Here is a 14339-nt window from a genome sequence, read left to right as displayed (position 1 = left end):
CGAAGGATGGGCAGGTAAGGCTTAGATATGAATGTAATATCGCAGAAGCAGGCAGTCTCGACGGTGGGAAAGAGATGGCTCATGAGCCTCAACATAGAGACTAGGAATAGGGCTGGTTCGAAAAGCTCCAAGCGCCAAACGAAGGCCAAGATAATGAACTGCATCCAGATGACGTAGGATGGAAGGTCGAGTAGAACCATAGGCAACACAGCCATAGTCAAGTTGGGAGCGGATGAGGCTACGGTATAAACGCAGCATCACCACACGGTCAGCACCCCACGAAAGATGAGACACCATACGTAGTAAGTTCATGGAGCGAAGATAGCGATACTTCAGTTCCCGAACATGAGCAGCCTATGTAAGTCTGCGGTCAAACTCCAAGCCCAGAAAACGGACATGATCGACATAGGACAATCGAGAACCGCCAAGGAACAGGTCAGGATCGTAAGCACATTGACGTAGGCGGCAAAAATGGACAACTGTGTTTTGGTGAGAGAAAAAGCAGAAACCAGTAGTTGGAGACCAGCGGTGAAGACAGTTAAGCACTAACTGCAACTGCCGAGTAACAGTACGGAGGTCACGTGAGCGACAGTAGACAGTAGATAAGTCGTCCACATAAAGCAACCCATTAACTGTAGGGGAGAGTTGCGACATCACACTGTTCACAACTACAGCAAATAATGTGACACTTAACACACTGCCCTGGGGAACACCATTTTCCTGGGGAAATGGAGCAGAAAGAATAGCTCCCAGCTTGACTCGAAAAGTACGTTGTGCAAGGAAGTTCTGGATGAAGAGAGCCAAGTGGCCACGTAAGCCCCAGAGATGTAGTTGTTGTAAAATGCCATAACGCCAAACAGTGTCGTAGGCCTTTTCAAGATCGAAGAAGATGGCTATCAGATGTTCTTGATGACGAAAGGCATCCTGAATAGCACTTTCGAGATGCGCCAGATGATCAGTAGTAGAGCGGAAGAGCCGAAAGCCGCACTGAAGATTAGGAATGAGGCCATGGTGTTGAAGAAACCAGACTAATCGGGCGTTGATCATCATCTCCAACAGTTTACACAGACAGCTTGTCAAGGCGATTGGGCGGTAGCTTCCACTAGAAGTAGCAGGTTTGGCAGGCTTCAATATAGGAAGAATAAAGGCTTCACGCCAGGCATCAGAGAAGGAGTCTTCAAGCCAGATGCGGTTGTACAGTTCAAGTAGATGTTGTTTGCCATTATCAGGGAGGTGCCTGAGCATAGCGTAACAGATGCCGTCAGGACCAGATGCCGTATCCTTCGTAGAAGCCAAGACCGCAGCAAGTTCAGCAGTAGCAAAAGGGAGATTGTAAGGTTCCACCGTCCGGGATCTGAACTGAAGTGGCGTAGATTCGATGCGTTGTTTGTGAGTGAAGAATTCCGTGGAGTAGTGAGTAGAACTGGATACATCAGCAAAATTACGTCCCAATTCAGCAGCGATTCAATCCTGATCAGTAACCATAGCGCCATCAATGACAAGAGATGGGACCGCAACAGTGGAAACATGGCCCTGGAGACGACGAATCTGCGACCAAACTGCTGTCATGGAGCTGCCAGCAGTAAGTGAAGAAACATAAGTGCGCCAGCTATGACGTTTTGCTTGCTTAATGAGATAGCGGGCGCTAGCACGAAGACGACGAAATTGAGCCAAATTATCGGCTGTAGGAGCACGATTAAATGTACGGAGTGCTCGACGCCGGGCCAGAATAGCATCACGAATCTCATCAGACCACCAGGGAACGGTGCTATTGCACCGGGAACCACCATAAGTAGGAATAGAGGCAACTGCAGCTGCCAGGATACTCTGCTGAAAGGCGTTACAATGTTCATCAACAGTATAATTAGGTTCTAAAGAGAAATGAAAAGTTGCAGAAAAATGACCCCAGTCTGCTTTACGTAGATTATAGCCAGTGAACGGAGTGGAAGGGATGAGCGGAAGACTATGTACAAGAATAGGGAAGTGGTCACTGCCACACAGGTCATCATGCACACGCCAAGTAAGATGGCCACTAAGTTGAGGACTACAGATGGAGAGGTCCAAATGGGAGTAAGTACAAGTAGCAGTAGTAAAATGTGTGGGACTGCCATCATTTAGGAGCAAGAAGTTAGTGTTATCCAGGAAACTGGCAATCTCGTGACCTCGAGGCTCAGTACGAGGAGAGCCCCACAATGCATGGTAGGAGTTAAAGTCACCCACAAACAGAAAAGGAGATGGAAGCTGGCGTACAATCAATTCAAGATCAACAGCAGTAAATGCGTCATGGCGCGTAAGATAGACACAGCAAACCGTAACAGGTTGTCTTAAGAAGACATGAACAGCTAGAAGCTGGAAAGCACTGGTCACATGTAGGAGAGTAGAGTGGTAGGCATCAGAGACACCAATTGCCACACTACCCGCTGCACGACGTATAGTAAGCGGGTATATAGTGTAACCAGAAAGGACAGAGTTGCTAGTAGATGTAAAATGCGTTTCCTGAAGACAGAAGAGTATAGGATGAAACGTTGACAATAACTGCTTGAATTCTTCGTAGTGAGTGGAGTATCCATTTAAATTCCACTGACGAAGAGCCATGGTCAACAGAGTCAAGCACAAGAAGCGAAGTACTGTGCCGGCCTTTTTCACAGCCTTCCACAAGGGTGAAACTATCAAGCTTCTCTTCCACCGTAGCATCCATAAGAGACGCATTATCACTAGCAGACTGAGTGCGTGAAGCTTTCTTCGTTGGTTTGTCAGAAGTAGCTGCAGAGGAGGTGAAGGCAGCCTTGGAAGCCTGGGCTTGGAGTTGTTTCTTCCGTTCCTTTTTACTGAGAGGTTTCGGCGGAGGCTGGTTATTGGACTGCTTCAAAAAATGGGCGATCGATGGAGTAGAGGCAGATTATGTAGCACTAGTAGACTGAGCAGCAGAAGTCTGAGACTTAGGAGTGGGCTTAACACTCCTGGAAGGCGAAGGGTCCGTTGATGGAGGCTTACGTTGCGAAGCAGTAGAGGACTTTTGCTTCGTGCGTGAGAGATCTGAGTTCGTAGACGGAGCAGTGACACGGGACGCCTTGGGAGAGGCAGGCACACTGCGAACCTCAACATCTGTCTGTGTGGCAGAGTCAACCGTCTGAGTCCCTTGGGATCGACTGTTTTTCAAAAGAGAAGAAATACTAGTGCCGAAGGTGACCTTTGGTAGGATGCGTCGTTTAGCCTCAGCTGCGGAATCTTTTCGATGACCATCAGTTCTCGGATTTTCTTTTCGGCCATAAATTGAGGGCAGTCACGTGACCAAGCTGGGTGGTCACCTTTACAGTTGGCGCACTTCAGTGGGGCTTGACCATGGGCTGCAGAACTGCAATTTCCACAGAGACCAGCTGCATTGCACGAAGGGGCGGAATGTCCAAAATGCTGGCAGTTAAAGCATCGCATCGGCAGTGGAATGTATGGCCGGACTTTTAAGCGATGATACGCAACGTTCAAATGCGTCGGCAGGTCAGGTAGGGCAAAAGTAAGGATGTAAGAATCCGTAGGTTGCACCGTACCTGCTTTCTTGGTGGTGATACGATGGACTTCCGTGACGTGACAATCCTGAAGTTCTTCGCAGATTTCAGCCTCTGGTGAGTCTCGTAAATCAAAACATGTAATAACACCTTACTGGTGTTGAGTTGCCGGTGAGGCTCAACCACAATAGGAACTGGTCCTACTTGGGTACAGGCTAAAAGTAGTTTGGATTGCTTGTCGGATGTCGTGTGCACAAGTAAGGTTCCATTTCTTAACCTTCTAATGTGGCTAGGAGAAAACGTGCCAGTAGCAATATGATGAAGCTGGCAATTTACAATGAACGGTGATAATTTGCTTAAAGCTCCAGCTGTGTCAGACGATCGATCTTTGATTATTAGCTACCTTGGTACAGGACCAAGCTTTTCCTCACTCTTATCTAATCCAGTAGCCTGGGAGGGTGTTTGATGCAAAGCCATAAGTCAAAAAAAAAAAAAACAAAATCCTCTCGGCTTCCCCGTCATGGTTCAAGCGGCCAACGAGGCTGGCAGGTCCTACCTGCATGACCCTTCTCAGCAAGCTAGACTGTGACCCCAAGTCAAAATGACAATAGGGCAGAGCCAATTGCACCGCTGACTGATGGGTACTTCTTGAGAGAACCCACGTCCCACCGTGTTAGGGGAGGAACCAATGGTCCATTGGGGATCCCCGCACCGCAGGATCCCAGCATTTCCTTTCAGGGCATCACTCCTTCCGGTCCTGCTGGGGGCGCATGCGCTTCGCCCCGCCGTTCCATGGCTCCGGGTCCGGCGTCATCCAATCGAATCCAAAAACATATCAAGTCCATAGCAAGGTTGTCATCCGAAAAGGCAGTCCATATCCGAGGCTTATTTGTGAACAGTGCTCGATCGCAAGTTTTAGATGCCGGGGAGTCGGCCCGGCACAACCCCCAACCTGGAGGACCAGTGGCTGATTGCAGTTCCGAAGAACTGGGCGATGGGGGCACCACATCCCGATGCTGGTAAAACACAAAGGACTTCAACATGTAGTTTTGCGAGTCGATATGCAACTTGGACTTATGACACCTGCAAGCACGTCGTTTTCTTCGTTGAAAAGTTTAGAATAGTGGGAAACGATGTTGGTGTGATGATGTGGATAAGAACAAGTAAGTAGCTTGACAAGGATTTTGTTTAAGAGATGCACATATTCAGATACGGAGTGATGGTATGGGCTTGGTTCACCGTTAAAGACGTCAGAACGACGGATATATGTGAAGCATTCTTTGATGCACGAAAATATCTTCAAATTCTGGTACCTAAAGTTCTTACAGCAGCTAAAGATGACTTTTCTGAAGAAAATTTGGACTACTTTCTTTTCCGGGACGATAATGCTTCATGTCACCGAGCGAAAATCGTTAATATGTGGTTCACGAATATGACTATTTAGAGACTCATGTGGCCTACAAACTCACCTGACATGAATCCAGTTAAAAATTTGTGGAACAATATGAGCAGAAGATACAATATACAACTATGTCAAGTTGAATGGAATTCAGGGAACAAATAATTCGGGTGTTATTCCGTGAAATCGAGGTTGCATTTTGCAATAACTTTGATACCAAAGGGCTCCGATGATTCGCTGCACTGCAGAAAGTCCATGGTGCACATACAAAATGCTAGTTTGGTGTATGGTGCTTCCCGATGTTTGCACACAATATGTCCTACCCTTAAGAAATTCCATTTTTTCTTTTCTGCTATTGTTGTTGATCTTTTTCAGCTTTATGTATAACTCTTCCTATACACGATTTTGCTCAAAACACACATAGCTACTTATACATGCATATAAATTCATTAAATTCATGTCAAAAGCCTGAAACTCTGGCGCAAGAATTAAGAATGAACTGTTCATTAGGAATATGCATTGTAATATTATCAGGAATTCATGCAAAAAAAAAAAACATATTGATTAAAGTATGTTGCGAAAACCATATCCGAGCAAGTGTCACTATTTTTTCTTTACTGAGTGTAATTCTGAACTCAACCAGCTGTTGTTAATGAATCTACATACAAGTGTTCGCCCTGGAACAAAAAATGCTTTGAAAAAATCTTAATAGATTTCATACCTCAAAGGTCCGCTACTTGTTGACAAGCTATTGATAACACAGGTGAAATTAGGTGAGATGGTTAGCTTTAACCTTGAAAATTTTCAGAAATTACTGAAACACTCCATTGATGAAAGGTGCTGATATAGCCACTGACCTTTCAAACACAGACGGGGTAAAGAATTGATCTATGCATTTCGACAGAGCGTCTCCTATCAATCTGAAACCTATTCCGAACTATTTGGCGTGAGTTCGAGACCGTAAGTTGGAGGAAAAATCCAGAAAAGAGTGCTTAACAAGCTCGTAAGTCACTGGTAGACCAAATAGATATTTCTGTCTACCTGAAACCTGTCCCTGTACTAGGACTGATTCGAGCGCTCGCTGTATCTTTGTGCACAATTGATTGGAGCTCGGTCATTGCGTCACGTAAGTTGTGAATTTAATCTTTATAAACAATTTTACACACAATACCCAGCATGGACTTTGTATTACTAGTAGGACTAATAAACGCAGCCACTCTGCAAAAAAATAGACTTTTTGATGTGTAGTTCAGATATCCACTAAAGTTGTTGACTATCGAGTGTTAATCAGGAAATGAACACCAACTTTTGGAAGTTTAGTCTTGGCCGAGCCCAGCGCTATTCTGTAAAACTATTGGCTAGTAGCTGAGTTCCTGTTCCAGATTGTAACTTTACCGCTCGAGTTATAATTTATGGTTTACAGAGACTTTGCTAATCAATTATAAGAAGAATTTTGGTTCGTTACTAAACTCTTGTGGGGGTGCCGGTCTACGCAAACGCATACAGTCGTTCCACCACATTGCAATAAATGCATTGCTAAATAACTGTAAATATATTGTTGCAGAAAAAGAAATTGATCAGTAACTGAAAATCATATGCAGCCTAAACAAATATTGCTTACACAGTGATGGGTGGGAGGTCTACGATGATACGGAAATGTTAATTATTTAGTAACATACACTATCGACCAACAAATGACATAAAGTGCATAGCTACCAGTTGTTGTCGGCCCGGTACACCGTTGGTCCATAGATAGAGATTAATGGAAAGACTCTACAAGAATTAGGAGTTATTTCCCGGAAGCAAACTCTCAATCCAATTGATATTAACTTTTTTCAAGAGGATAAGCATACTTACAGCTGCGTACTTTAAAAAGGATATTATAACATCCAATTATGTTATTGCATAAAGGTAACCAAGAATGTTCTGTCGCTTTTTGAGGAGGTCTGTGTTCAATTGGCCTTCACACTGTGAGTTGAATGCAAATAGACATAAGGCGAAGGTCAGTTGCTGATGTGGATATATCCAACACATTACCTGGTTGTGGCAGTTCAGTTACAACGTGAACTTGAATAAGGACAGAGTGAACATGGGACCTACATAGAGCGAGTTCAAACTGGGGCAGTGGGGAAGAAGATATCTGAAAATCTTGCTGGAAAACCACCACAAGTACAAGTTGAAAATCTTCAGGCAGCAATTGAGGCGAACTGTGGCGACATGTGAGGAACTTGGACTACAATTCAGTATGAGTGGAGAAACGATTCGGCAGCACCTCATCAACTTGGAAAGCACTACAAATTAGGGTCGATGGGTCCCACATGATTTGATTCCGGGCCAGAAGGTAACGCGAGCACACATCTGTGTTTCTTTGCTGTCTTGTCTGAGGAAGGAGCCATTTCTAGACAGGGTGTTAACATGTGATGAGAAGTGGGTCCTGTACGAAGATCCACGGCGCCGTCATCATTGGTTAACATCCCATGAACAGGTTCCAAAACAGCCGAAACCACCACTGCACCAGAAGGTCCTCCTGTGTGTTTGGTGGACTGCTCGCGGCATCGTGCATCGGGAACTGCCATTAGCTGGTCAGAGCATTAATGCAACTGTGTACTTTCAGCAGTTGAGCCGTTTTCAAGAAACACTCAAAATTCTGGAGTCAGCACTTCTGAATCGCAAGGGGGTCCTTCAGTTACAGGACAATGTCAAGCCCCACGTGGCTAGGATGACGCGGGACAGCATTCTACGCATTGGATGGGAAACACTATTGCATCCGCCATACTCCCCGGACATTGCACCGTCCGATTATCATCTGTTCCATTCCTTGGACAATCACCTTAGAGGACGCCAATTCAAATCCCTAGTAGAGGTGCAAACTGCACTTGATACCTTCTTCGATTCACGGCCCATCAAGTTCTACCACGATGGAATCCATGGCCTTCCAGAACGTTGGCAGAAGGTCGTCGATGCTGATAGGGACTATTTTTGTTCTTCCAGGTACGTCTTAAGTGACATATCGATGTTCGAAGGTAGTAGTGAAAAAGCGACAGAACTTTCTTGGTTACCTTTATATTACGAGCATTCCTATTATACTCAATAATTGAATCATGTCTAAAAGTGGCACAAGAGTAACGTCATTGAGGAAGGACGGGATAGTGGGACAAATGTCATGCCATGCCGCTGATATCGGACCGTGTAACACAGTGCGCGCGGATGTTATCACGAAATTTTGCAAATATCTTCCAGCTAAAAATCTTACTAGACTTCATTTGAAGAATGTAATCTTGAAAATAAAACAAAGATAAGAATGAACGGGCTGGGATGTATGGTAACTAAGATATGAGCAATATCATAAACGATTCCAAATCTGGTTAAAGAGAGGGAGAAGGATAAGTGGCGGGGAGAAATCAGAGGACTTTTGTAAATTATACCTTTAAATGAGTACTAATGACTAGTAGATAGTTCAGCTTGTTACGATTTTCTTCCAACATTTTCCCTTCCTTGACTGTGCTACAGTAAGACAAACAATGTGATCTTTCGCAATGTGGAGGAGCAGAGCAGAGTCGAGTGTCCTGGAAACATTGTGAACACACCGCGAAGGCTGTAATAGTGGATAAAGCAGATGCTGATAAAAAGAATTACAATATCTAGGCGAGCACGCTTTACCCCGTAGGCTCATAAAACATCTGACATACTGATGATATTTTAAAGATACACAAAGATAGAGGAAGATGGTGTTAAATGACAAGCCCAAGTTAAAGCAAAGCAAAATAATAATTCACAAACAGTTTCCGCAAAAGACATCACAGGAAAGAAAACTATTAACGGAACTTGTTCGCAACACTGAAAGAGAAATTTGCCACATTAGTGTTTAACATACTTGAAATAAACAGAGAAACATCAGCAACAGTGATGAGAAAGAGCATTCGAAAACGTTAGATAAATGGTTACATCCCAGAAGAGTAGGGGATGCTGGAGTATGGTGAATCAAAAACGACAATGGATACCGAACAGCGAAAGTAAACCCCTGAAGTCAGCAGATGAGCGAAAAGTACAATTCCAGAGAAAATGTGAGAGCAAAGAGATTAAAGATATGCTGTCTAAATGTGGAAGGGTTGGTAGGGGAAACGCAAATAAGGATTTCGTTCGTTACATGCGATAATTTCATATTGTTGCCTAGTCGAGACGTGGAGGAACAAAACCCAGTGAATTTCAGCTACAAAGTTACACATTATACAATAAAATAAAGCAAACGGCAAGTACATATGGATCTGCTCCGTATGGGTCGGGTATTACGGTTTCTATTAGGGAATCACCTAAACATTAGTTGTATTGAACGGCACAGTGCTCAGATCTATTGTGGATAAAACTATCGAATCCGATTAATTTATTGCCAGGAATTGTATATAACCAGCCACAAAAATATGACTATAGGGAACTACGCACGGAACAAATAGCTAAGGAAGACCGAAGCAGAACATCTCTACGGGAGGCATGGCCGGATAAACACATTTTTGAAAGTACAGACACATGAAAAATAGCAACATCAATTCTTCTTCAATTGCCAAGTACTGATTCTATCCTCGACAAAGAAAATATCAGTTCAGGAAATTAAGCTCGCTACAAACAGTATGAGAAATAACAAAGAAGCAGAGATAGACGGTACTATGACAGAACTTTTTAAACACTCTGTACATAATGAAAATTTTATGAAATCGTTAGCCGGACTGTTTGCCAAACTGTTACGGGTAGCAGATTTACCTTTCCCTGTCTCATTTACCTTTACCTTGTATTACCACTACTTCTGCTTGAAGAATGGCTCTTTACTTTACATCATCAGAGCAGCCGCGTATCAGCACGTAGCTGTATATCATCATTAGGACATAGAACACAAATTCTTGACCCCCGTGCCATTTCTTGACTTTTCTTGACATTCTTGACCTAGTGTCCGATTTCTTGACTTTTCCTTGGTTTTCTCGATCTGTAGACATCTTGTACATGAACAATAACAGATGGGAGAAGGGGACAGGATTCATGATAAAAGCACAGAATTATACGAAATTTCACATACAATTAGCAACCAGAAGCATCAGTCCTTGTAAAATTCCTGCAGTCATTCTACCTCCTATAGAGGAGGTTGAAAACACCCCCCTCTATTCTACCATAAGAAAGAAAGAAAGAAAGGAGGACATAAAAGGATCTGTCATAAAATTATTGGTATACCTATTCATATTCATCTGCGTTCATTCCAGTGTATATTAACATTAAGTGTGTCAGAAATCTGTAGGACTGTACTAGGTCTCAAGTATTCAATGCAAATAAATAAAAAGAGCATTAATAGAAAACTATTTAAATTCATTACCTTATCTTTCTCTTTTCGTCCTCTTCATAAAGATAGTGCATTAGCTTTTCATAGTCCTGTTGAGGATTTGTGTATAAATATTTTGCTAAAAATCTTTGTATTGGGTGCTAAAAAGAAAAGAACAGAACATAATGAAATATAACCTAATCAAGTTGTACGATACGTCAAAGTAGAAATAATGGGCAGAAAAATTTCATGCAACACTAGTACATATCAATCAGGACAGAACATCTAAATATCAAACTCTTACACAATAGCATAATGTAAACACTACGAATATTTGCCGATGCATTGTTCAAGTTTTCATGCCATTCGGTGGCATTTACTTTAGTAGTGAACTTTGCACATGAGCAAATGGACAGACCTAGATGCATAAAAATATAAATCCAAAGTATACATTTAAAAATAATTCAAGTCATCATTTACTTGGTACACATAGGGTTGATTTCACGATATGGTATAAATTCAATATATATGCTTCTCTATGAAAATAAAATGTAACTTTAGATACTTCTAGAATTAAGATTTTTACTGACATGTCTTTTGCGTCTATAGCAGAAACAAGATCTCATATTGGAATATAAGCTAAATGTTTATTTAATTATATCAACGAAGAAAAATACATTGCGCTTTGAATTGACTACCATATTGCTTTTCAATTCATATCCGGCATTCTGGAACATTTTTTGCTTCATCACATACACCACACTAAATGCTGAATTAAAATTAACTTGAAGCAGGCCTCCCAGCAGGACAATGAAAAAATATAGGACAGTTTGGTTTATAAACTAGGACAATTTGGTTTATACAATAGAATATTGTGCTTTGAAGCACATGTAAGAAAAGGCCACCCCTCACCCTTCCAAGACTTTTCGAGTATTCATTGCAGATTTTCCAGGGTACCAACAATATTGACTACATGCGCGAACACAAACTAGTAATGGAAGTATTATTTCTTTAAGGATACCAATTCTCCATACATTCTGAATTACGCTTTTTATGTTACTTTTTCTTTTGTTTTATGATTTTTTTGCAAACAGTAGAATTTGCAGAAGGCATTGAAAATAGCAAAAACACTAAAAAATGCAGCTCCAGTATTGTTAGAATTCAGAACATATTTGCACTACCTCAGAAGAAATAGATAACTCGTAATTATAGGATTACCATGGCATTTAACACTTTTTTCATGCCGTTATTCATACATAATTTTGAAGACGTAAATTCAATTAATGCATGCAAAAATAACTATTTTTCTGCCTTCCCACTACCCTTCTAGTTCTTTTATTTACAGATAAAGTTTACTTTGACATTATTTTCCATTATTTCATATCTCTCGAATGAAAAACGAAGATTGCTAACATATTTCTCTGCAATGAAATATTTGAATCTAATCAAATATTGAATTATTTGATCAACGTATTTCCCTCCGAAATAAATAATGTAACACCATTTCATTCATCATAGCTCTGCAAATTATATATACACTTCCAAACAAATGTTATACAACATAAATTTAAGGACATTTCCAGTTAATAAATAATTTCCAAGATTTTCACCACTTTTCTGCTGTCCATGACTTTTCCAGGGCATTTCCACAACACACTTTTATTTCCAGGTTTTCCAGAACGCGTGGGAACCCTGTATATTATATACAGCAATATTGGAAGGAGTTGGGACATGCTGGTGAATACCAACACACCTCAATAACTAGCCAATACTGCTGCACACACTGCTGAAAGAAAATGTTAACACAGCTAGCGTTGTAAAAAAACAAGAGCATAGCAAGGTTCCTCATGTAAGCTTCATTGGGTAAGAATAAGCACATAGGAAACAAAGAAAAAAGAGTCGACATGAAAAGATAGGAAAAGCAAATTTAAAAAAATAGAGAATTAGTGACGTTTCTCAGGAAAACTGTTACGACACATTTAGCATATTGGTAATATGTAGCAATTTACATCATCACTGAAACTGCCCTTGGCTTGTATTTTTAATAATTCAATCACTGAAAAATATAGGAAATAAAGGACAAGATTAAAATATAGGACATACAGTATATAGGACAAATATACAGATATTTCCAAAATATAGGAAAAAATAGGAAAATAGGACAGCTGGGAGCCCTGCTTGAAGGCCCTGTGTAAAATAATAATAATAATAATAATAATAATAATAATAATAATAATAATAATAATAATAATAATAATAATAGCTTAAACCACAATTTAACATAAGGTCTAAAAAGCACACATTTTACCACTAATAATGAAAGTCGAGACCATGTAAAAAAAAAAATCGTTAGGCATTTGGTTAACGATAGATTAAGGGACAGCAAGAGATCATTGAAATGTTACATAGAATTCCAGTATTTGTATATTATATATATAAAAATACAGGTGTGGAGGCAAATACATGACAGTGCAATTTCTTCTGTAATTCAAGGTCTTCATTAGAACTATTCTGTACCATGAACGCCAAACCGAAAAAAAAAAAAAAATGGACAATTTGGAACCGCAACAAGTAACTCAGCATGGGAAACAACACCAAGCTACTGATTCTTCATTAAAGGAGTAAGTGGAAAAATCATAATAGTACAATTTACTACCAAACCAAGGGACACAAATAAATGCCACCAATAGCGCAAGATGATAAAATGGAAGAGTAAGCGTATGAAGTACTGAAAATATTATGAAAGTTGTGAAACAAGAAGTAAATCTTATCCAGATGGGATAACATACGATCTACATATGGAAAATGCCAGGATTTTAACGAAGATACCAGATAGATCACACATTCCTTAAGGAAAAGTTCAGAAATCAAACTAACAAATATGAAGTTTCCAGGAACGAACGCGACCCAGTGCCCACAACTTAGTCATGATGAAAAATAAGAGGGTATTTAAGAAGTTTGGATAAAAAGAAGAAATATGAATACTTCATAAGGCAAGCCGAAGATCAAAGAAATTGAAGTGTTGCAAAGAAAAGAGTAGATAAGGTAGTACGAGTCTCAAAGACATACTGAAGATTATTTAAAAAAAAAAAAACAAGACAGATTAATGAGATGTGGAGGAATAGTGCTATTAGTTTTGTAGGTAATGGGATAATGAGAAGTGCGGAGAGAATGCTAGCGATTGAATCACTCACCAAATAACACACGATGTGCGTACGATGGAAATCTGCATGAAATCAATCGAAAGATCGCTGACCCAAGAAGAAATGAATTGGATTGAAACAAGAATAGCGAAGGATGTATTTAGAGACAAGAGAACTGTATAGTTGCTAAATAAAAATTAAAGAAAATGTCTCTTTCTATAAGGTGCTTAAATACTATTATTAAGATAGAAGATTGTATCCGCCTCGAAGCACTCGGAATGTGCCTATCGAGAGAAGTGGCTTGATGGAAAGAGAAGTCAATGAGGCAGTGTCAACACAATCTGTGAAAAGGAATGAATAATAATAATAATAATGAATGGAAGCGAAACCGAGTAGAAAATAAGGTGAGAAAAAGTTAACATTCTACAAGATATGACAAAACACTGTGAAATGTAAAGGAAGGATGGGAAGAAAAATATCAGTTATAAAGAGTACGTTTCTTGCATAAGAGCGAAAGACAATAGTACCAAATAATAGTGCTAAACTTGTAAGAAGTGCAAACTGATGTGACTTGTTTATATAGATGGAAACGTAACTATTACAACAGCTGAGAAATATTGGTTTCAAATGAGTAAGTTGAAAAAAAAGAATATGTATATTATAAATGTAGTGCGCTGGCCTATCTGTATGTGGTCTACGAATACACCACGGACAAGCAAAGACAGATGCCACTATTAACACACTCTACACACACTGCTAACCAGTGATTAAAATTTTCCGGAAAATTTTGGAACGGAAAATTTTCCGATTCATAAAAATATACTCCACTTATTCCTACATCGTTGTTTAGCCATGATGTGAGGTGGAAAAGTTTCTTCTATATTTTTCCGTAAAATTTTCCGTTCTTAGAAAATATCAGTGATCAAGTAACAATTCCTCAGTATTCATAAAATTGATTGAATTCATGTACAGAAATGTTAAAAAGTGAAAGA

General features: G+C 40.4%; 1 protein-coding gene across 1 annotated transcript in view; it reads right to left on the bottom strand.

Annotated features, from left to right (window-relative positions):
• Positions 1-14339, bottom strand: part of ND-SGDH (NADH dehydrogenase (ubiquinone) SGDH subunit) — a 97254-nt gene that overhangs the window by 46185 nt on the left and 36730 nt on the right. Inside the window, exon 3 of the mRNA XM_081740104.1 lies at positions 10259-10365. Coding sequence (XP_081596230.1) covers positions 10259-10365 — 107 coding nt within the window. The remainder of the gene's footprint in view (positions 1-10258; positions 10366-14339) is intronic.

This window comes from Thermobia domestica, chromosome 15 (genome assembly GCF_964235325.1).
Source record: "Thermobia domestica chromosome 15, izTheDome1.hap1.1, whole genome shotgun sequence".
In the NCBI taxonomy this organism is placed as follows: Eukaryota; Metazoa; Arthropoda; class Insecta; order Zygentoma; family Lepismatidae; genus Thermobia; species Thermobia domestica.
Note: the sequence above shows the minus strand (reverse complement) of the source record. Positions and strands in the feature narration are given on the sequence as shown.